Source organism: Camelus bactrianus, chromosome 15, assembly GCF_048773025.1.
Source record: "Camelus bactrianus isolate YW-2024 breed Bactrian camel chromosome 15, ASM4877302v1, whole genome shotgun sequence".
NCBI classification, from domain to species: Eukaryota; Metazoa; Chordata; class Mammalia; order Artiodactyla; family Camelidae; genus Camelus; species Camelus bactrianus.
In genome coordinates, this window is record NC_133553.1 from 66,730,084 (window position 1) to 66,754,390 (window position 24,307).

At 35.9% G+C, this 24,307-nt stretch overlaps 1 protein-coding gene across 3 annotated transcripts in view; it reads left to right on the plus strand.

The window, feature by feature from the left end:
* ALMS1 (ALMS1 centrosome and basal body associated protein) overlaps window positions 1–24,307 on the plus strand; it is a 137,236-nt gene that overhangs the window by 66,560 nt on the left and 46,369 nt on the right. For all 3 annotated transcript variants that reach the window (XM_074341320.1, XM_074341322.1, XM_074341321.1), the window contains 3 exons: window positions 4,135–5,981; window positions 13,010–13,251; window positions 20,486–20,614. In XM_074341320.1, coding sequence (XP_074197421.1) covers window positions 4,135–5,981; window positions 13,010–13,251; window positions 20,486–20,614 — 2,218 coding nt within the window. The remainder of the gene's footprint in view (window positions 1–4,134; window positions 5,982–13,009; window positions 13,252–20,485; window positions 20,615–24,307) is intronic.

The window sequence follows — 24,307 nt, forward strand, 5'->3', positions numbered from 1 at the left end:
ACACACCAAAAAGCTTGGGAAGGAAGCAGTTGAGAAAGGACATAACATGGGGAATAGGACTGTTAAAGGTCCTCCTTATACTGAGAAATTCCCTGTTTATACTGGAAATGCCCGGAGCTGGACTGATTCTCAGAAAAGGGCTGAGGAAGACCCTAAACTTTCATTTCTGGCTGACCTTTCAGGCTTTGCATTGCACAAGCTGTAAGTGAAGGTTAAGGCAGTGTTGTAAAGGATCTGGCTAAGTGTTGGAGTGCTTCAGCATAGAGGAAATCAGAACAGACTGAGAGAAGTTGTTTTTCTTTTTTCTTTTTTCTTTTTTACTGCAAGTGTTTAAGGAAACTGTCAAAATAATAGCTGAGAATTAAGCTAAGGGAACGCAGACTTCAGTGCCACACGCAACAAAGAATAAAGACTTTTTACAGAAAAAGCTTAGAAAAGTATCAAACAATAATCCATAAAAAGCAGCAACACCAAGTTCCAGATGAGGGAGAATCTGATACCCAGAATTGCCACACTATATTTGATATGTCCAATTTTCAACAAATTATGAAACACTTAAAGAAGCAAAGTATGGCTGTTCTCAGGGGGAAAAAGTACAGTTGACCCTTAAACACAGTGTGGGGGTTAATCCACATATAACTTGTATTCAGCTTTCCATTTCTGTGATTTCTCTTCATCTTTGGATTCATCCAGCCATGGACATGCAGTACTGTAGTGTTTACTACTGCAAAATATTTGCATATAAGTGGACCTGCATAGTTCAAATCCACGTTGTTCAAAGATTGACTGTAATTAATAAAAACTGTCCCTGAGAAAGCCTAGGAATCATAAGAAAAAGATTTTAAATCAACTTTCTTAAATATATTCAAAGAGCTAAAGAAAGCTGTGGTCAAAAAAATAAAACCAAGAAAAGGATGTCTCACCAAGTAGAGATGTCAGAAAAGGCATAGCAGTTAAAAAAAGGATCCAGACTGAAATTCTGCAGCTGAAAATAAAATAACTGAACTCAAAAATCCTCTAGAAGGTTTCAGTAGCAGATTTGAGCAGGCAGTAAAAGGAATCAGTGAACTTGAAAATAGGTCAGTTGGTCTTTATCAAGCTTGAAAGCCCAGAAAGAGAAAAGAATGAAGAAAAATTAACAGGGCCATGAGATACCACCAGCATACCAACATATATATATCATGGACGTTCCGAGGAAGAGAAAAGAAGGAAAGGAACAAAAATAACATTTGATGAAGTAATTGATGAAAACTTCCTAAATTTGATGGAAGACATGTATTTATACATCCAAGAAGCTTAATGAACTCCAAGCAGCATGAACTGAAAGAGTTGCACACTGAGACACTTTAGAGTTGATCCTTGAACGATGTGGCTTAGTTCACCTAAAATTATGTCCTCAGAGTTCACCCATGTTGTAGCATGTGTCAGTTTCCTTCCTTTTTAAGGCTGAATAATACTCCGTTGCGTATGTGTACCACATTCGTATATCCATTCATCCATGAATAGACACTTGAGTATCTTTTGGCTGTTGAATAATGCTGCTGTGAAAATGAGCATATGGAAATATCTCCTCAAGACTCTGCTTTTTAGTTCTTTTGGGTATAGACCCATAAGTGGAATTGCTAGATCATATGGTCATTCTGTTTTTGTGTTTTTGTGTTTTTGTGCACTGCCATACAGTTTTCCATAGCAGGTGCACCATTTGAAATTCCCATCATTAGTGCACAAGGATTTCAATTTCTTCACATTCTTACCAACATTTGTTATTTTCTGTATTTTTTTTCGTAATAGCCATCCTACAGGTATAAAGTTATATATCATTGTGCTTTTGATTTGTATTTCCCTTATTAGTGATTTTAACATCTTTTCTTGAACTTGTTGGCCAGTTGTATATCTGTTGAGAAATGTCTATTTATAAAGACCTTTGCCCATTTTTGAACTGGGCTCTTTGTTTTTGTTTGAGTTGTGAGAGTTCTGTTCTAGATATTATTCCTTTATGAGATATGTAATTTGCAAATACTTTCTCCCATTCTGTAGGTTGCCTTTTAACTCTGTTGATTTTGTACTTTGATGCAGTTTTAAATTTTGATGTCCAGTTTATATATTTTTACTTTTGTTTGCCTGTCCGTTTAGAGGCAATTTTTATGTATGGAGTGCTAAGTCATTCTTCCACACATGGGTATTTAGTTGTCCCAGCACTTTTCACTGAAAAGACTATTCTTTCCCGATGAATTTTCTCAGCCTCTTCGTCGATTCATCATAAACGTTAGTATTTATTTCTGGAGTGTCAGGTCTATTCTCTTGAGACCTGTGTGTCTGTTGCTGTGCCAGTACCACCCTGTTTTGATTACTGTAACTGTGTGGTAAGCTTCACAATCAGAAAGTGAGTCTTCCAACTTTGCAACTTTGTCATTTTCTAGATTGTTTTGGCTACCTTGGGTCCCTTGAATTTCTGTAAGAACTTTAGGATCTGCTTGTCAGCTTTGGGTGGGTGGAGAAGCCGGCTGGCATTTTGCTAGGAATTACCTTGAATCTATAAATCTGCAGATCAATATAGGAAATATGCCATCTTAGCAACATTGTCTTCTAATCCTTTGGGCCAGTTTTCCTTTTATTTTAATCTTTTGTAATTTCAACAATGTTTTGTGGTGTATTAGTCTTATATTTATTTTGATAAATTTTGTCTTAAGTATTTTCTTCTTTATGCTATTGTAAATGGAATTGTTTTATTTCATTTTGGGATTGTTTGTTGTGTATTGAAATACAGATGACTTTTGTGTATTGAGCTCATATCATGCAACTTTAATGGATTTGTTTATTAATCCTTTTTGGTTTTGTATGGTTTCCTCGGGATTTTCTGTATAGAAGATCATATCATCTGCAAATAGAGATAGTTTTACTTCTTCCTTTCCTTTCTGGATTTCTTTAAATTGCTTTCCAGATTGCCCTGGCTAGAATGTTCAATATGATATTGAATATAAAAAGAAGAATGGACATCCTTTGTCTTGTTCCTGTCCTAAGGAAAAAGCATCTGGTCTTTGACCATTTAGTACAATGTTAGCTGTGCATCTTTTGTAAATGCCCTTCATCTGGTTGAGAAAGTCCCTTTTATTTATAGTTTGCTGAGTGGTTTCCTCATGAAAGAGTGTTGGATTTTGTTGAGCTGAACCAGTAGTATCTTTTAAGAGCCTGTTCCATATCTAATGATAACATTGTTGGGATGTAACAAAAGTTTTTACGGCTTTTCTGGAAAAGGTTATATGAAAATAGTAAAATTTATTTGCCAGAGAAAAGCAACAAATAATATACAAGGAAACTCCCATAAAGTTATCAGCTGATTTTTCAGCAGAAACTCTACAGGCCAGAAGGGAAGTGGCATGATATATTTAAAGTGATGAAACGGAAAAACTTACAACCAAGAATACTCTATCCAGCAAGGTTCTCGTTCAGATTTGATGGAGAAATCAAAAGCTTCATAGATAAACAAAAACTAAAAGAATTCAGTACCACCAAACCAGCTTTGCAACAAATATTAAAGGAACTTCTCTAGTCATCAAACAACAAGAAAAGAAAACAAAACAGAAGAAAGAAAAAAAAAGACCTAGAAAAGAATGCTTTGGCAATTTAGGGTCTTTTATGATTCCATATAAATTTTGGAATTATTTGTTCTAGTTCTGTGAAAAATGTCATTGGTATTTTGACAAGGTTTGCATTGGATCTGTAGATTGCTTTGGGTAGTACAGCCATTTTGATAATGTTGATTCTTCCGATGCAAGGTCATATGGTCACATCTGGCTGCAAAAGAAACGGGAAACTTCTCGTTGATGGTCATGTGACCAGAAGTTGGGGTAAGGGACCTCTGGTACTAAAAGAAAAAAGGTGAGAATACTGGGGGACAACAGTAGTCTTTGCTTTTGTTACTTTAGTGAAAAATTTTTAGAAAAAAACTGTGTAGTCTTAGTTATCATAAGCCATGTCATTCTATAGATAACTGTCTTTTTCTTATTGTGTTCTAACCTGTTTTGTTGTAAAAGCTCAATATGACCTTCACGGTAAGCTCTTAGCCTAGGTAGAAAACTGATTTTTATATAACTACTTGGACTACTTCAAGTAAGAATTGTTTATATTTTCTAGGGTTTACAGAGTCCACGGGGAATAGGATGCAAGTCAGAAGCTGTATGTAGTCACATTATTATTGAGAGCCATGAAAAAGGATGTTTCCGGACTCTAACTGCTGAACAACCACAATTGGACAGCCACCCTTATGTTTTCAGACCTGCTGAATCCTCAGAAATGATCAGAAGAAGACAGTGGAGCCCATCATTGTGGAGGACCAGGCACATTAACCTCTCCAAGTCAAGTCTAGACCAGAGCAACTCCCACTTCAGAGTTTGGAATTCCTCGCAGTTACAAAGTCATTCCCCATTTCAACACTTTACAGCTAATGACTTGAAAATTAGCGAGGGTCTTCGAATGCCATTCCGTGAAAATTTGGATCCTTGGCTATCAGAATTAGTAGAACCTACTTGTATGCCACCTGAAGAAACGGATTATCATTCTTCACCACAGGCGCTGCCCCCAGAACCCATGAAAAAGTTTACTACCTCCATCACTTTCTCATCTCACCGACATTCTAATTGTTTTTCAGATTCCTCTTTTCTTAAGGTTGGTGTTACTGAAGGTAGCCAGTGTACTGGAGGATCTGTGGGGGTATTTAATTCCCATTTCACTGAAGAGCAAAATCCTCCTAGAGATCTAAAACAGAAAACCTCTTCCCCTTCATCGTGTAAAATCATTAGTCAGTCACCAGGTAAAGCTGTGACTATTTTAGCAGAAAGTAGTAGGCAAAGCCAAAAATTATCTGTTGAACATTCTCACCAAGAAGTAAAACTCTTAGAAAGATCAGATTTTAAAGACAGTCATTCTAAGCCCAGTAGCAGTGCAAATGGTAGCAGTTTCAAGGAAGTTCATTCTTCTGATAACCCTACCCTCGTTAGCATAAGCAGACCAAGTTCCACACTAGGAACAAAAGAGAAGAATATAACTATTACTCCAGATCTTCCTTCGCACACTTTTCTTGAACAACAAGAGTTCTTTGAACAAAGCAGAGCCCCACATGCAGATCACCATGTGAGAAAACACTCTCCCCCTCCTCAACATCAGAATTACGTAGCTCCAAAGCTTCCTTGTCGTATTTTTCTTGAAAAACAAGAACTCTCTGAACAGAGGAAAGCCCCACATGTAGATCATCAGGTGAGAGAAAACCACTCTCCCCTTCCTCAAAGGCAGGATTATATAGCTCCAGATCTTCCTTCTTCCATTTTTCTTGAGCAGCGCCAGCTGTTTGAACAAAGCAAAGCCCCAGATATAGATCCCATGAAAAAACACCATGCCCCCCTTGCTCAAGGTCAGGATTATGTAGTAGAAAAGAATAATCAGCAGAAACCTAAATTACACGTTTCTGATATGATAAATGTTGAAGCCAAATCCAATAATGTGGTCTCCCCTTCAATCCCAGATCAATGTACAGTAATAACATCCACATTTATTCCACCTTCAAATAGAAAAGCACTTTCTTACGTTCGTATAACTCTTTGTCCCAAGACTCCTTCCAAGCTGGATAGTGGAACCTTAGATAAAAGATTTCATTCATTGGATCCTGCCTCTAAAACAAGAATGAATAGTGAGTTTAACTCTGACCTACAAACTGTATCTTCAAGATCATTGGAACCAACCTCCAAATTATTGACCAGTAAACCTATAGCACAGGATCAAGAATCTTTAGGTTTTCTAGGACCTAAATCTTCACCGGACTTCCAAGTCGTACAGTCTCCTCTTCCAGATAGTAATATTATTACTCAGGACTTGAAAACCATACCTTTTCAGAACAGCCAGATAGTAACCTCAAGGCAAACACAAGTGAACATTTCAGATTTGGAAGGATATTCCAGTCCAGAAGGGACTCCAGTATCTGCAGATCGGTGAGTCTCATTGTGATGACAAGCAAGCTGATGGAATTTGTGATAAAGGGTTTAAAATACTTAAGCAAATGTAAGTTCTTGGGGGAGAGGCAGTATGATTTCTCTTAGAGCAGGTTGTATTTGCCTACTCTAGAAGCCTTTAAAGGAATAAATATCTGAGTAAGAGGAAACATCTGAAAGTAGTATATTTATACTTTCAAAGGGCTTTTGACAAGACTTGACGTCAAGTGTTTTAAAACACTGAATTTCTCTGAGAAGAATCTTCAGTCATTGAGTGGTACAGTTTACTAATTCCTTATTTATCACATTGGAGATAAGCTGAAGACGAGGCTTTGTGTGGGGATATGTGCACGTGCTGCCTGTCTCCCTCTCTGTTTCCATTTCATGATTCCTCTCAAATATTGAGTATTTGCAATGAAAACAAGGTAACTTCTCAGTGGAGATTCCTGGCAGACATCACTTTAGCCAAATACCAAAGTTAATACCACCAGCAGTACACGTCAACTTAACGTACCCCCTGATGTGTTACCCAACTTCACAGTGTCTGTAGGAATGGAAACCCAGTTTAGGGATAAACGCATTCGAATTATATTACTCAGCCTAATTTTAAGACTGTCACTAATTCAGTTTTACATTAATGAGATGCTTACCGTATGGCTAAGCACATAACCCATTTCCACCTTATAGTTGAGAAGGTAGCACTGGAGAGCACTGGCCTTGGAAAAAAGGGAAAAAATGTTTAATCAATATCCACATGTGGTAGTCATGGCAGTGAGGGACTTAAATATGTTATCTCATTTAATACTTGTGATAACCCTGTGAGGATTAAAAGATTGACAGGTTTATATACAACACTTAAACTCTTCTAAGTGATAAAATGCCAAGTTATTGGAGCTGAATTCCTTGAATGAGAAGAAAATTATAGGTGATTATAAATATGAATTAATAATAATGTCATTTGTTCAGAATGTACTAAATACCAGGCATTACAGTTGATGTGTGTATCACTTTATACTTAGTATAATCACCAACGCTAGAGATTATTACTTCAGTTTTATAGATTTTAAGAACCTAATACTTAGAGATATTAAATGTTTTGCCCAGGATTACATGGCCATTAAGTGTTAGAGGTGGCATTTGAACCTAGGTTTGTCTGACACCAGAGTCCACAAATAATTGAAACTATATATACATATACACACTCATGTGTGTGTGTATGCATAAAACAAATGTAAGTATATGTTTTAAACTTTTTTTATTTTGAGATACTTTTAGACTTACAGAGGAGTTGCAAAAATAGTAGAAAGAGCTCCTGTGTAAGTTATCTATTGCAGTGTAATGTATTACCCTGAAATGTAGCAGCTTAAAACAATAAATATTACCCCAAAGTTTCTGTAGGTCATAAATCCAGGCATGGTTTAGAGGGTCTCTCACAAGGTTACAAACAAGGTATTGGGTCTAGCTGTGTTCCCATCTCCAGGCTTGACTGAGAGGATGTCCTCCAAAACTCACTCACATAGTTGTTGGCCAGAGACATCAGTTTCTTCCTTCCATAAGGCAGCTCACATATGACAGCTGAGCTTCTCTCAGAGTGAGCAAGTGAGAGAGCAAGAGTGGGTGCCCACGACAAAAGCCATCGTCTTTGTAACCTAAGCTTGGAAGTGAATCTTACCACTTCTGCCACATTCCATTAGAGAGAAATGAAATCACCCTTAAGTCAAGGGTTAGGGGTTAAGCAAGGGCATGAGTACCAGGAGGCAGAGATCCTTGCAGGGGTATTTTAGAGTTTGCCAGAATACCCTTTGCTAAAGCTCCTCCTTATATTAGGATTACCCTATGACATCATAACAGTAAAACATTTAACCAAAACTGAGAAATTCTTCATATAAAATTTTAGTAAAATATATAAACTGATTTAGATTTCACCTGATTTTGCCACTTTTCTGTTTCAGGTCCATCCCAGGATCCCACTTTGCATTTAATTATCCTGTCTCCTTGTCTCCTCAACCTCCTCTAATCTGTGGCAATTTCTCAGTCTTTCCTCATTTTTCATGACCGTGACACTTCGAAGAGAATTGATTAGTTATTTTGGAGAAAGTCTTTTCAGTTTGGCTTTGTCTGATGTTGTCTCAAGATTAGATTGAAAGGAGGAGAGTATAGATCAAGTGGTAGAATGTGAGCTTAGCATGCACCAGGTCCTGGGTTCAATCCCCAGTATATCCACTGAAAAAGTAATTAAATAAACCTAATTACCTCCTTCCCAAATAAAATAAAATAAAATAAAATAAAATAAAAATACATAAGAACAGTGCCTTTAAAAAAAGATGTTATTTATATAAAAAAAGATTAGATGGAGATTATGCATTTTCAGTGCATCTTGTCAGGGAACGCATCAAATTGTTAAGCATTACTTGTGATGTTAACCTTGATCACTTGGCCAAAGTACTTTCTACCAATATTCTCCACCATGAAGTTAGTGTTTTTCCTTTGTAAGTACTAAATATTTGAGGGATACTGATAGACTATGCAAATATCTTATTTCTGCTCAAACTTTGATCACTAATTTTAGCATCCTTCAAGTGGATCTTGCCCATAGCAGTCGTTACGCTGATATTCCAATGGAGTTCCTTCATTATTTCCTTCATTCCTTCTACATTTATTAATTGGCATTCTTCTGTAAGCAAGAACTGTTGTTCCTCCTCCATTTATTTATTTCATTAGTTTTTCATGTGCATCAGTATGGACTCAAGGACATTTATTTCATTCTTTGGATACAAAAGTACTCAAGTTGTTTCAGTTTTAGCTATTAAGAACATTTTCATATTGGCTACTGTACCCTCCCCTAGCTGTGAAATCATTTTTCCAAAGAATTCTTGTTTCTTTCTTTTTTTTTTTTTTTTTTTTTGAGAATAGGATTTTTTTCCTAGCTTTATTGAGGTAAAATTGACATATAACATAGTTTAAGGTTTACAGTGTGTTGATTTGATACACATATGTTGCAAATTAATTACCATCATAGCATTAGCTAACACCACCATCAGGTCATATAATTATCATTACTTTTTTGTGGTGAGAAAATTTAAGATCTACTCTCAATGACTTTCAACCATATAATACATTATTGTTAATATCATCACAATGCTGTGCATAGATCCTCAGAACTTACTCATGTTCTAATTGGAAGTTTGTACTCTTTGACAAACAAATATTTCCCCATTTCCCCACAACTGGGGACCAGTTTTCTTATTTTTTATTGGTCTGTATTTGATTTTTTAAAATTCTAATTTTCTATTGAGATTCTCCTTATTTTTATCTATTAATCCCTATCTTGTACTCTCAATATATTGATAATCACTTTGAAGACCTTCTGTGCTAACTCCACTATCTGAATCCCTTGAACATCAGTTTGTCTTGTGTTTTTTCTCTTAATTTTTAGTCATTTTTTCCTGCTTCACAAATTTTATAATTCTTGATTGTGTGGTGGACATTGTGAATAAAAAAATCATGGAGACTGAAGATGCTATTACTTTGCACCAGAGAAGATCTACCCTATTCTCTGTTAATCAGGTGGAATGGCAGGTCACTCCAGTCATCTCAAGAATTTTACTAAGTCAGAGCTGGGTTGGAGCTTTATTTGTCTCATTCTACCTATGATTTTTTCCTGATTTGTGGCCTCCCTGGATTTTTGCTTTAGCTTGACAGATCTTTATTTCCTTAGTAGTTAAATTACGGTGCGTTCTCGGTTCAGTATTTCAGATGTTTGAGCTCAGCTCTTTAGGCTCTTAGCCCTCTCAGCCCTCACAGCTTTAGCAGATGTAAAGGGAGACCAGTATGTATTTGCTGCAGTTACACTTTTTCTGACTCAACTCCCTTCTTGGGGGTGGCATTTCTGGGTTTTTGTTGCAAGCCTGGTAGATCTCTAATTCCTCACTTTTGAAAGTTGTCTCCCTCAGGCATCAGTTAGTTAGCTTCCTGCCTTATGCAGGTTCAAAATCTGGCAAATGTCTTGAGGAGGAGACCTAATGTTTGTCACAGACCCCTCTATCTGGTGGGGCTTGGTTTGTTAGTAGTGCCATGACTATGCAGGAAATTTCACTCTACTTTCCTGGCTCAGTCCCCCATCATCCCGTATCATCCTAACACTAAGGAGATGTCCTGCAGGGGAAAATCGACTTGACATTCTGCTAGATTTTACTCCATCATGTCATCAAATTAGTTTATGAAAAGCTCTAGTTATTTCTCTTTTCCAGTGAAGTATGTCTCCCTACACCAAACCCCAGCCCAGAGTCTCTAAATGTCCCTTTCTAGCGTACTAGTTGATACTGTTTCTTGATTGCTTCCATAGTTCTATGATTTTTAAACTATAGTTTTTATAATTTATCCAATTTTGTTTACTTGTTGCAAGAGTGATGGCCTGTTGCCACCTACTACAGGCATATTATTATGGAGACATTATGGGTTTTATTCCAGACCACAATAAAGTGACTATCATAATAGAGTCATATGAATGTTTTGGTTTCCCAGGGCCAGTAAGTTTTGTTTATACAGTAGTCAACATAGTGGTCTGTTACGTGTGCAATAGGATTATGTCTAAAAAAATGTACATACCTTAATTAAAGAGTAGACTTCGCTGCTAAAAAATGCTAACCATCATCTGAGCCTTCAGCGAGTTATAATCTTTTTGTAATAGTAACATCAAAGATCACAGATCAGCATAACAAGTATAATAATAATGAAAATGTTTGAAATATTGTGAGAATTACCAAAATATGACACAGACATGAAGTGAGCAAACACTGTTGCAAAAATGGCATCATAGACTTGCTCAACACAGGGCTTCCACAAACCTTCAACTTATGAAAAATGCAGTGTCTGCGAGGTACAGTAAAGTGAAGCACAGGAAAGCAAGTATGTCTGTACATCCTACCTGGAATTGGAAATCTTATTTAGATCATCATTAATTTCTCTCTACATTAAGTTTTCTATTTAAGGTTCTTAACACCTTTTATTATACTTACTATTAGATATTTGATGTTTTGATGGTAGTGTATATGACATTTTTAGTTTTTAATTTTATAATTTTTCAGGTTCCAAAAAATGTGAAATTTTTAAAAAATTGATCTCTTATCTGGCAACTTTTCTAAAAACCTTCTATATTCTAGTAAGTTATCTGTTTTGGACTTTCTATATCCCTAATCATATCAAATATGAAAAATGACAGTATTACTTCTTCCTTTCTTATCTTTATATCTTCATTTCTTTTTTGTGTCCTACTGTTAATGCCATTTAAGACCTTTACTAACATGTTGAATAGAAAAGATAAGAGTTGATAAGAGTTACTTTGTTCCTGATCTTACAGTGAACAATCTCAAACATTTCATAATAAATAGGATGGTGGCTCTGAAGTTTTTTGTAGTTTCCCTTTGCTGTGAGTTTTTTGTTAAATTATATCAAATGCCTTATCTGACTATATTGACAATGGTCATATACATTTCCTCTTTTATTTACTGATGTGGTAAATCAAATTGATTGCTTTTTGAATGTTAACTCATCTTGCACTTTTGGAGTAAGCCATCTTGGTAGGAATTCACACACACACGCATTTGATTGTCTAACATTTCTAGGACTTTTGCTTCTATATTCATGAGGGAGATTGGCCTATTATTTTCTTTTCTCACAATTGTCCTTTCAGTTAGTGGATAGTAGGCAGAGGGTAGAGATTTAAAAACCCTTCTGATTTTGTGATATATTATAGCATTACTCCAATATAATTCAGCACAATATTACTGTTTTTAAAAATACACTTTTTTATTTTCGAATAATTGTAGATTAACAGAAAAGATAGAAAGATTGTAGAGTTCCCTTTACCCCCTCCCACTTTTTCCTACTGTTATCATCTTATACTCTCATAATACATTTTTCAAATTTAAGAAGCCAATGTTTATACATTACTGTAAACTAAACCTCAGATTTTATTTTGGACTTCATGTTTTCCCACTAATGACCTTTTTCTGTTCCAGGATCCAATTCACTATATCATGTTCATTTAGTTAGTTGTCAGTCTCCTTAGTCAATTCTGGTCTGTGACAGTTCCTCATTCCTTCCTTGTTTTTCATGATTTTGACAGTCTTGAAGAATACTGGTTTGATATTTTGTAGAATTTTTCTGAGTTTGGCTGATGTTTTTCTCATGATTAGACTGGAGTTATGTATTTGGGTAAAGAATACCGCAGAAGCACAGTGCTGTTCTCATCACATCATAACAGCCGAGTGTGTAACGTCCACATGATGTGAGCCATCATCTCTTGTATAACATGGTGTTTGCTACGTTGCTCCACTAAAAGTTACTATTTCTCTTCTTTTATACTCTCTTCTTTGGAATCCAGTCATTAAATCCAGCCCATACTCAAGAGGGAAGGGAGAGATTAAGCTTCACCTCCTTGTGGGGAGGTGGGTGGTGGCGGGGGGTAAGATACCTACGTATATTATTTGGAATTCTTCTGTTAGGAAGATTTGTCTCCTCTCTCCTGTTACTTTGTATACAATCATTTATTTGCTCCATTCTGTTTTAATATGGAGTCTTTATAATTTTTATATGTAATTACAACCTTAAAAACCTCCAGTTCTCCCACTGACATATAAACTTTTTGAGGGAAGGCTTAGTTTCTTGTTTATTTTGTACACTCTATGCATTTACACAGTCCCCTAATTTATAATGGACTTCCAGTAATTTAAAAAAAGGAATGATTGTATTTTCACTTTAACTAAAAAATACCCTTTCTTCAGCTAACTTACATAATAGCATTCTAAATTGAAAATAAAAGTAGATTTTAAAATAAATAAAAGTACTCATTCATGATCACATTGTAATAAGTATCTAAGAAAGTGAAGGGTGCTGCAGAAATAACTTAACCATTTGCTTTGATGTATCTCCACAAAATATTCCCTGAAGCCACTTCTGGAATAAAATTAGTGTATTTGATTAGGCAAGGATATGACCTTCTGTGTCCTTTTCTCTTTTTCTTTCAGATCATCACGGGAGATTAAGGCCCCAGTTTCTTCCTTCTCTGGAAAAATGTCTTCTGATGCAGTTACTCAGATAACAACAGAAAGTCCAGGAAAAGCCATATTTTCATCTGAGATTTTTGTTAATGCTAAAGACCGTGGACATCAAATTCCAGAGACCAGTACCCAGAAGCTGGGCAATGTTCCTGTCAGGTTTGCTTCATCATCTTCAGTACAACAGATTACTGTTTCAAATGGCACTAATGGTAAGAGATGTATCTTTTCTAGTTAGAGTTTCTCTGGATATATGCCCAGGAGTGGGATTGCTGGATCATATAGCAACTCTATTTTTAGTTTTTTAAGGAATTTCCATACTATTTTTCCATAATGGCTGCACCAAATTACATTCTCACCAGTAGTGTAGGATAGTTCTTTTTCTCCACACCCTCTCCAGCACTTCCTGTTTGCAGACTTTTTAATGATGGCTGTTCTGACTGGTGTATCTGTATGCCTTCTTTGGAGAAATACATATTTAGATCTTCTGCACATTTTTGGATTGGGTTTGGTTTTTTTTTGACCCCTTGTCCCTCTCATTGGCAAATATTTTCTTCCATTCTGTAGGTTCTCTTTTCGTTTAGTTTATGGTTTCCTTTGCTGTGCAAAAGGTTGGTTGGTTGGTTGGCTGGTTTTTTGAGTCTGTTTTGTAGATAAGTTCATTTGTGTCCTTTTGTATAGATTTTACATTTAAGTGATATATGATATTTTTCTTTCTCTTTCTGACTTAACTTCACTTTGAATGACAATCTCCAGGTCCATCCACGTTGCTGCAAATGGCATTACTTTATTCTTTTTTATGACCAAGTAGTATTCCATTTTATATACATATACACACATCACATCTTCTTTTTCCAGTCATTTGTAGATGGAAATTTGGGTTGTTTCCATGTGTTGGCTTTTGTAAATAGTGCTGCTGTGAACATTGGGGTACATGTGTCTTTCGAATTATATTTTCCTCCAGATCTATGCCTAAGAGAGGGATTGCTGGATCATACGGTAAGTCTATTTTTAGTTTTTTGAGGAATCTCCATACTGTCTTCCATAGTGGCTGCACCTTTTACATTCCTACCAACAGTGTAGGAGGATTCCTTTTTCTCCACACCCTCCCCAGCATTTATCATTTATGGACTTTTTAATGATGGTGTGCAAAAGTCTCTAAGTTTAATTAGGTCCAATTTACTTATTTTTGCTTATATTTCCAATGCTCTAGGAGATGGATCAAAGAAATATATATTGCTGCGATTTATATGAGAGTGTTCTGCCTTTGTTTTGCTCTAGGAGTTTTATGGTATCCAGTCTTACATTTAGGCCTTTAATCCATTTTGGGTTTATTTTTGTATATGATGTTAGAGAATGTTCTAATTTCATTCTTCTACAGGTAGCTTTCCAGTTTTCCGAGTACCACTTATTGGAGAGACTGTCTTTTCTCCATCATATAGTCTTGCTTCCTTTGTCATGGGTTAATTGACCGTAAGTGCATGGGTTTATTTCTCGGCTTTCTATCTTGTTCCAGTAATCTATGTGTTTTTGTGCCAGTACCATAGTGTTTTGATTATTGTAGCTTTGAAGTCAGGGAGTGTGATCCCTCCAGCTCCATTTTCTTTCTCACGATTGTTTCGGCTATTCAGGGTCTTTCGTGTTTATGTAAAAAGTTTTTGTTCCAGTTCTGTGAAAAATGCCATTGGTAATTTAATAGGGATTGCACTGAATCTGTAGGTTGCCTTGGGTAGTATGTCCGTTTTAACAGTATTGATTCTTCCAACCCGAGAACATGGTGTATCTTTCCATTTGTTTGTGTCATCTTCAGTTTCTTTCATCGGTGTCTTACTGTTTTTGGAATATAGGTCCTTTGCCTCCCAAGAGGTTTATTACTAGGTGTTTTATCCTTTTTTTTTTTAGGTTTATTTATTTATTTTTTTGATAGAGGTAGTGGGGATTGAACCTAGGACCTCATGCATGCTAAGCATGTGCTCTGCCACTGAGCTGTACCCTCCTGACTTGTTTTATCCTTTTTGATGTGATTTTAAAAGGGATTTCTTTTCACTTTCCTTTTATGATATTTCATTGTTAGTGTAAAGAAATGCAACAGATTTCTGTATATTAATTTTGTATCTTACAACTTTGCTGAATTTATTGATGAGCTCTAATAGTTCTCTGGTAGCGTCTTTAGAATTTTCTTTGTATAGTATTGTGTCATCTGCAAACAATGGCAGTTTGACTTCTTTTCTAGTTTGAATCCCTTTTATTTCCTTTTCTTCTCTGATTGCTGAGACTAGGACTTCCAAAACTGTGTTGAATAAGAGAGATGAGAATGGGCATCTTTGTCTTGTTCTTGATCTTAGAAGAAATGCTTTCAACTTTTCTCCATTGAGTATGATATTAACTGGGTTTGGTCATATATGGCCTTTATTGTATTGAGGTATATTTCCTTTATGCCCACTTTCTGGAGAGTTTTTATCATAAATGGATGTTGAATTTTGTCAGAAGCTTTTTTTTTTGCATGTATTGAGATGATCATTTGGTTTTTATTCTTCATTTTGTTAGTGTGGTATATCACATTGATTGATTTGTGGATATTGGAAAATTCTTGCATCTCTGGGATGAATTCCACTTGATCATGACGTATTATCCTTTTAATGTATTGTTGAAGTTGGTTTGCTAGTATTTTGTTGAGGATTTTTGCATCTCTGTTCATAAGTGGCCTGCAGTTTTCTTTTTTTGTGATATCTTTGTCTGTCTTTGGTGTCAGGATGATGGTAGCCTCATAGAATGAGTTTGGAAGTGTTTCTTCCTCTGCAATATTTTGGAATAGTTTCAGAAGGATGGACATTAAACTCTTTCCTAAATGTTTGATAGAATTCACCTGTGAAGCCTCTGGTCCTAGACTTTGTTGGGAGTTTTTAAATTACTGATTTAATTTTAGTACTGGTAGTTGGTCTCTTCATATTTTTAACTTCTTCCTGATTCAGTCTTGGGAGATTGTCTTTTTAAGAATCTGTCTATTTATTCTAGGTTGCCCATTTTATTGGCTTGTTTTTATTATAGTAGCCTCTTATGATCCTTTGTATTTCTGTTGTGTCGGTTGTAACTTCTCCATCTTTATTTCTGATTTTATTTATTTGGGCCCTCTCCCTTTTTTTCTTGATGAGTCTGGCTGCAGGTTTATCAATTTCGTTTGTCTTTTCAAAGAACCAGCTTTTAGTTTCATTGGTCTTTTCTATTGACTTTGTAGTCTCTTTTATTTATTTCTGTTCTGATCTTTATGATTTCTTTCCTCCTGCTAACTTTGGGTTTTGTTTGATTTTTTTTTCTGGTTGCTTTAGGTGTAATGTTTGGTTATTTGAGATTTTTCTTGTTACTTGAAGTAAGCTTATATCACTATAAACTTCCCTCTTAGAGCTGCTTTTGCTGTGTCCCAGAAGTTTTGGATCATCGTGGGTTGTTTTTTTTTTTAATTTGTCTCTTGGTATTTTATTTTCTCTTTGATTTCTTCAGTGATCCATTGGTTGTGTAGTAGCATATTGTTTAACCTCCACATGTTTGTGGTTTTTGCAGTCTTTTCCTGTAGTTGATTTCCAGTCTCATAGCATTGGGTCAGAAAAGATGCTTGATACGATTTCAGTTTTCTTAAATTTACCAAGGCTTGCTTTGTGGGTCAGCATGTGATCTGTCCTGGAGAATGTTCCATGTGCACTTGAGAAGAATATGTATTCTACTTTCAAGTGGAATGCTATATAAATTTTAAATAAGTCCATCTGGTCTAATGCATTAAGGCTTATGTTTCCTTATTGATTTTCCGTCTGGATGATCTGTCCATTGATGTAAGTGAGGTATTAAAGTCCATTACTGTGTTACTGTCAAATTCTCCCTTTACGTCTGTTAACGTTTGCCTTATATATTGAGATTGTCCTATGTTGGGTGCATGTATGTTTACAGTTGTTATATTATCTTCTTGGATTGATCTCTTGATCATTATGTAGTGTTATTCTTTATCTCTTGTGACAGTCTTTATTTTAAAGTCTATTTTATCTGATATAAATATTGCTACAGCTTTCTTTGGATTTCCATGCAAATGTATAAGCCTTGCTTTTGTATGCATTCAGACAGTCTGTATCTTTTGGTTGGGGCATTTAGTCCATTTACATTTAATGTAATTACTGATATGTATGTTCTTATTGCCATTTTGTTTATTGTTTGGATTTGTTTTTGTAAGTCTTTGTTTTCCTTTTCTTCTTTTGTTCTCTTCTCTTGTGATTTGATGACTATCTTTAGTGTTATGTTTGGATTCCTTTTTCTTTCTTGTGTGTGTGTCTACTATAGGTTTTTGGTTTGTAGTTACCATGAGGTTTTGGTATAGCAGTCTACATATATATATGTAAAGCTTTTGATTTCTCCATCAAATTTGAACAAGAGCCTTGCTGGATAGAGTATTTTTGGTTGTAGGTTTTCCCTTTTTATCACTTTAAATATGTCATGCCATTCCCTTTTGCCATGTAGAATTTGTGCTGAAAAATCAGCTGATAGTCTTATGGGAGTTCCCTTGTATGTTATCTGTTGCTTTTCCCTTGTTGCTTTAATCTCTCTTTATCTTTAATTTGTGTCAATTTAATTATAATATATCTAAGTGTGTTCCTCTTAGGGCTAGTCCTGGATGGAACTCTCTGAACTTCTTGGACTTGGATGACTGTTTCCTTTCCCAAGTTAATTTTTCGGCTGTTACCTCTAAATATTTTCTCAGGCCCTCTCACCCTCTCTTCTCTTTCTGGGACCCCTATAGTGTAAGTATTAGTACACTTGATACTGTCCCCAAGGTCTCTCAAACTATTCTCATTTCTTTTCATTCTTTTTGTTTCTTTGTTTCCTTTCTGTTCTGTGGTTTTGATTTCCAGTAATCTGTCTTCTAGCTCTTTGATGCATTCTTCTGCCTCATTTAGTCTACTATTGATTGGTTCCTTTTAGTTTTTTATTCATTTCAGTTATTGTATTCTTCAACTCTGTTCTTTGTATTTTCTAACTCTTTGTTAAAAACTTTTAACTTCTCTCTCTGTGCATCCATTCTCCTCCCAAGTTCTCTTACCATCTTTACGATCATAGCTCTAAACTCTTTCTCAAGAAGATTGCCTATCTCCACATCACTTATTTCTTCTTCTTGGATTTTATCTTGTTCTTTGGAACATATTCCTCTGCCACTTCATTTTGTCTAAATTTCTAGTTGAATTTTTATGTATATGGTAGGCTAATTACATTTCTTGACCTTGGAGAAGTGGCCCTCTGTAGGACGTGTCCTGTACTTCCCAGCAGTGCACTCCCTTCTTGTCACCCAAGGGCCAGGGACCAGCTGGTTCAGGGGTAGAGTCTGACCTATGTTTTTAGACTGTTCCACAGGCTGTGGGACTGTAGTTCTCTTGCTTCTGGTGTCTGCATCCTGGTGGGTGAGGCTGGTCTAGAGGCTTGTTCAGACATCCTAGAGGGAGGGTCCAGTGCCTGATCACTGGGAGGTGGAGCTGGTGGAGCTGCTGCTCTAGGCATGTGTCTAGAGGTGGCTGGGGGCTCAAAAAGTCTTTAGGCAGTCTGTCTACTGATGGGTGGGGCTTTGTTATTTATTTTGCCTGAGGGCTCCCAGCACTAGAACCTGCAGGTTATTGGGTGGGACCAGGTCTTGGTGCTAATGACCCAAGCAAGATGTCAGCCTAGAGAAGAGTTCATGCTGATGAATACTCCCCGTTATGTCTGCTACCAGCTTTTATGTCCCCAGGGTTAAACACAGCCTGCCCAGGAGATACTCTCCAAGATCAATAAGTAGGTTCTGGCCCAGGTTCATATGAAGTTGCTGTTTTTGCCCTGAGTCCCAGTGAGCATGAGATTTTGTATGTACCCTTTAAAAGTGAAGTCTCACCCTTTAAGAGTGAAGTTTCCCCTCAATCCTGTGGCACTCCCGCAGTTAAGCCCTGCTGGCCATCAAAGCCAAATTCTCTGGGTGCTCCTCTTCTTGCTTATGGACCCCTGGGCTGGGAAGCCTGATGTGGGGTTCAGAACTGTCACTCCTGTGAGAGAACCTCTGCAATATAATTATTCTCCAGTTTGTGAGTCTCCCCCTCTGGGGGCATGGGATTTGATTATATCGCAGTTGTACCCCTCCTACCATCTCACTGTGGTTCAGTCTTTATGTCTTTAGGTGTTGATGATCTTTTTAAGTAGGTTCTGTCTTTTTTTTTTTTAAGTTGATGGTTGTTCAGCAATTGTGATTTTGTTGTGTTTGTGAGAGAAAGTGAGCTCATGGTCCTTTTACTCCACTATCTTAATCCAGTAATCTTAGAAGTTGTATATTTGAAAATTTGCTTCAACTTTCTTAGCCAAAGTTGCTGATCAACACAAACTTCTCTCCTTTAGTTTAGTACAATGCTCTTGCATGAAGATCATGTAAACCACTAACTTTTGATCTGCATCTTCATTTATTTTCTGAGCAACCACTGCAGGTTTAAATAGAACATTTAGTTCTTGATATTCTTTCTTCTCAATATGTGATGTATATCCAGAGGAAACAGCTATGCCACCACTCCAGTGATGCCAGCCTCTCAACTTCACTGAATTCTTGATAATTAAAAATTTAGTCCACTCTAAATTTTTAACATTAGGAGAAGAGTTAAATACACTTAATCTGTAGTATAACTGTAAAAAAATGTAAAGATGGAAAATAAAGTAAATATTTTATTGTCAATGTAAAGCAGAAAAGCTAAATTCTAAATGATACATACTGTATACAAATATGTAAACAAATAAACAAGAATGATATATAGGAAATACATTAAAATGTTAACAATGGTTATCTTTGAGGGGTAGGAATTTGTCTTTTTTACTTCTATATATTTTCTTAATATTGGGAATTTATACTTTTATAATGGAAAATTTAGTTTGAAAATCTACCACAAAGAAGAGAATTAGGTTTATTTTCTGTGACTCTGGAGGCAGGACCTCCAAAGACCAGTAGTAAGGGTTAACAGTGACCAAGTTTGGGTTCAATATAAAATAAATTGTTTCTTAGTTAGAGAGCCAGTTGTATATGTAACAGACTGCTAAAACCTCATCTTCTTAATAAAAGCGACCCTTATCACTATATTTATTTAAGTTGCATCCTGCTGCAATGTCCTCTGTATTTCTAATCTTCCTCAGCATTTTCTAATTTTTTAATATTACTTGTAATTTATTGAAATACTAGATAATTTTCTTATTTAGTATGTTGTTTACTGTGTATCTCCCTCCTCTAGAATGCTAGTGCTCTCGAAGGCATAGATACTTCTCTGTTTAGTTCACTGATACATCCCAAGATTCTTGAAAATTTCCCAAGAATCTTAAAAACTGCTTTGCACAATAAAGGTACTTAATATTTGTTCAGTGAATTAATAAAGGTTTTCTTATTAATTGTTTTGATCTTTATCTCTTTAGACCAACCTTCACTGTTGCCATATAAGCCTTCTGGTACTATGAAGATGTACTATGTTCCACAATTGAAAGAAATTCCTTCTTTGTCTCTGGATTCCAAATCAGACACCACCATTGAGAGCTCACACTCAGGTATTACGCAGAAATTGTTCAAAATTTTATTTGTAGATTGGCTGGTTAATTCTGGAATAACATGTGAAAGCTCAGTGCTATTTAATCTTTCAGTGAAATATGGAATTTTTTATGACTCAGTCTGTGGTTCAGTTAGGTGAGTTATTTGTTTAGATGTACAATGTACACTCAAACATTTAATAAATATTTGAAGAAAACTATATGAATAATTATTTGTTTGGGTTAGTGGACTCCATCTAAGACAAAAGTTTCCAAGTTTCCTCTGTTCACAGTAACCTTAGTGTTTCAATGATAGTCTTTCTCATCATTGCTTGGAATATATATAAATACATGAAGTATTTTTTCAAACACATACTAAGTTATTAGGACATAAAAATACTTACTTTTGATCTAACAGTTTAATAAATAAAAATACAGGTATGTATTTTTGATTTTTTTATTGAAGTACAGTTGATTTACAATGTTTTGATCATTTCTGGTGTATAGTATAGTATGTATGTGTGTGTGTGTGTATATTCCTTTTCATGTTCTTTTTCATTATAGGCTATTACAAGATATTGAATATAATAGTTCCTATGTTATACAGCAGGACCTTGTCATATATCTATTTTATATATAGTAGTTAGTATCTACAAATCCCAAACTCTCAATTTATCCCTCCCCACCCCTATAGCCCCCTGGTAACATTAAGTTTGCTTTTTATGTCTGTGAGTCTATTTCCAGTTTGTAAATAAGTTCATATGTTGTGATCTCACTATATGTTCATTTAGAACGATATATAACCAGTTTGGCCAGGTTTGGGGTTTTTTTTGTTGTTGTTTTTTGCATATTTTTCTGAATTTTTACAATTACCAGGTTGATTTTTTTTTAAGTGACAAATTTTCAGCTCATGTTCATTTGTTTCTTCAACCAAGAAATAATAAAGCTCTTGTTCCTGGCAGAGACTATACTAGGTGCTACGTGTGTAGGGGTATACAAAATAAAACATGTTCCCTACGATCATGTTCAGGTGGGGAGACAGATATTAAGCAAATAGACACAAATAAGTACATCATTACAAATGATATGTCAAGAAAATAGAGTTCTAAGAGAATTAGAGGATCCAGTTTAGTTTTGGGAGCTCATGAAGACCTTTCCAAAGAAGAAACTTTTAAGCTGAGAATTAGAGGATATGAGTATGTTAGGCAGGAAGGGTGGGGGAGTGAGAGTGTTGTGGTCAGAGGGAACCTCTGGGCAGAGCTCCAGAAACAGAAAAGTTGAGTACATTTGACAGATGAGAAAAGGCAGTGTGGATAGAGCAGAGTGATGGCTAGATATGATTAAAGCTAGGTAGGTTCAAGATCATGCAGGGTTGCGTCAACCATAGTAAGGCGCTTGAATTTTATTCTAGTAGGCAACTGTGGTTGATTTACATTTGTAAATTTTATTGGGGCTGCTATCTGGAGAATAGCAGATAGAATAGATTGTGGATAGAAAGGCAGTGGACCTAGGTGGGAGGGAAGTTAAGAAGCGGAAGTGAGGACATTAGTTAAAGGCTGTTGCAGTGGTCAGTATCAGAGATGGTAGCATCTAGGATTAGAGTGATGATAGAGATGGAGAGAAGTGGACACATCTTATTTTTGAGAAATAGTTCCTCCAGGACTTGGTGCTAGACTACAGAGAATGAGAGAGAAGGAGGTGAAAACAATTTTTCTTTTTTTTTTTTTTTTTAGTTTTTTCCAGTTTTCTAGAGTAAGCAACTGGGCAAATAAAGGTGCTTTTTACTGAGATGGAGAAGTCTAAGAAAGAAGCAGATTTGGGGAAGATGGTCAAAGTATCTGCTTTAGACATGTTAAAAATGGGATTTCTATTCCTGATCCATGTAGAGTTGTTAAATCTGCAACTGAATGTAGACAGGTTCTGTTTACAGATGATGAGGTTGTACTGAAGGGCCCCAAATAGAAGGTGGCACTGTTCACATCATAAACATACGCTGTTTTTTATGAAAACACACAGGTGGGTATGAAGGTTCCAAATCTCCTGTTAGAGTTCTGGAGCAGTAATTTTACCTCTCTTGCTGCCCCAAATATAAATCTACACTTACACATCCTGCAGCCCTGCACAGATACAGTTAAATAAGTACACATACACTCATTGGTGTAAACACATATATGTGACTGCACTCCCTTTCCGCTGCCTCTCAGCTCCAAGGTTTATTCTCTTGCACATCCACCCACTGCCCTCGGGAACTTAATTATTCTTCCCCACCTAACTCTGAACCTGACAAAGTCCCCTTTCTTGGAAAACAAAGGGTGGTGGTGAATAGACCTTCATGCACAGTTGTTTGTGTTGTACCATAATATATAAAAACTTAATTTTTTATGAGAAAGGGACCTCTTTTTCTCGTTTCTTCCCAAAATGCTATAGATGCTAGCTGTGTCTTGAATGCTAGAATTCGAACCTCAGAAGAAAGATTCCAGCTAGAGATACACACTTTGTTGGTCATCAGCATATAGATAGTGTTCCATGCATCGAAGAATTCATCCAGGAAGAGAGTTCTGACCCCTTGAGAACTCCATCATTGAGAGATTTGGTAGAAGAAAGGACACTAAGCATTTACCAGAGAGGTAGGGAGTTGATAAAACAAAGTGAGGCCACAGAAGCTAAGAAAAAGCTCAGTGTACATATGACCAGAAGGCTTAATTAAGAGGATCCTTGAATTTGTCCTGAAAAATTCCTCATGACTTATTTATATTTGCACTATATTAATGAACTGATACTTACCCAGCTTTTATTGCCACACACATTTTATGTGCTTAGCAAACACATGGAGTATAGAATACCAGATAAGAAAGAAAAAAACGTTTTCGTAGAAGATAATTCTATAGTTTCCACAAACTCTTATGTGTCCAGAGATGTTCTTTTGCCTCTTACATCTGGCATGGATAAACTTCTTATCAGTTCCTATATCAGTGGATATAAGAATACTGAAATATATTTTAAAAGAAAATAAAGTTACTTTCAAATCTCGTACTTCTTTATCACATAAAATTTTCCTTACAGTGTTTTGTATTGTCAGATTAATCTTCCAAAAATGTATCTGATTACATTTTCCCTTTATTAACAAATCCTTAATGATGTTGCATTTCATGTACAATAAAATTTACTTTCTTTTAACTCTTTAGCTTGGGATTCCATGCCCTGCTGAATTTTTGTCCCAAGCAATTATTTTTTAATATCCCCCACCACTCTTTCTAATGAAATCTGTAATCCAGTCTGACCACAAAACTGTCTGCTCTTCTTGTATACTGTTTGTTTTCCTGCCTCTTTATCTTTGCTAATGCCATAACCTCTAACTAAAATGCCTTTCCTGTCTTCCTTCCTTTAAGTATTTCAAAAAGCCTATTTACTTTCCAAGGTACAGTCTACTTTCTCCTCCTCTGAAAACATTCCTCAGCTGAAAATTGTTTCCTTTCTGAACTGATGCTCTGTATGTCTCCTCTTACATCATTTGCTTCTCCACTGTATTGGTGCCATTTTGCAAGTTTCTGTCAGGTTAAGTTTGAATTTGATTGATGTTTCCTTCTGATCACCCTGGAACACTCCCATTGCAGTGCCTTTTTTATAGAAGTGTTTTAAGAGGTAAATCTTTTGTCTGTTTTCAACTTAATATCTATATTTGTGTTAACTGTACTACTTTCCCATTTTTCTGTA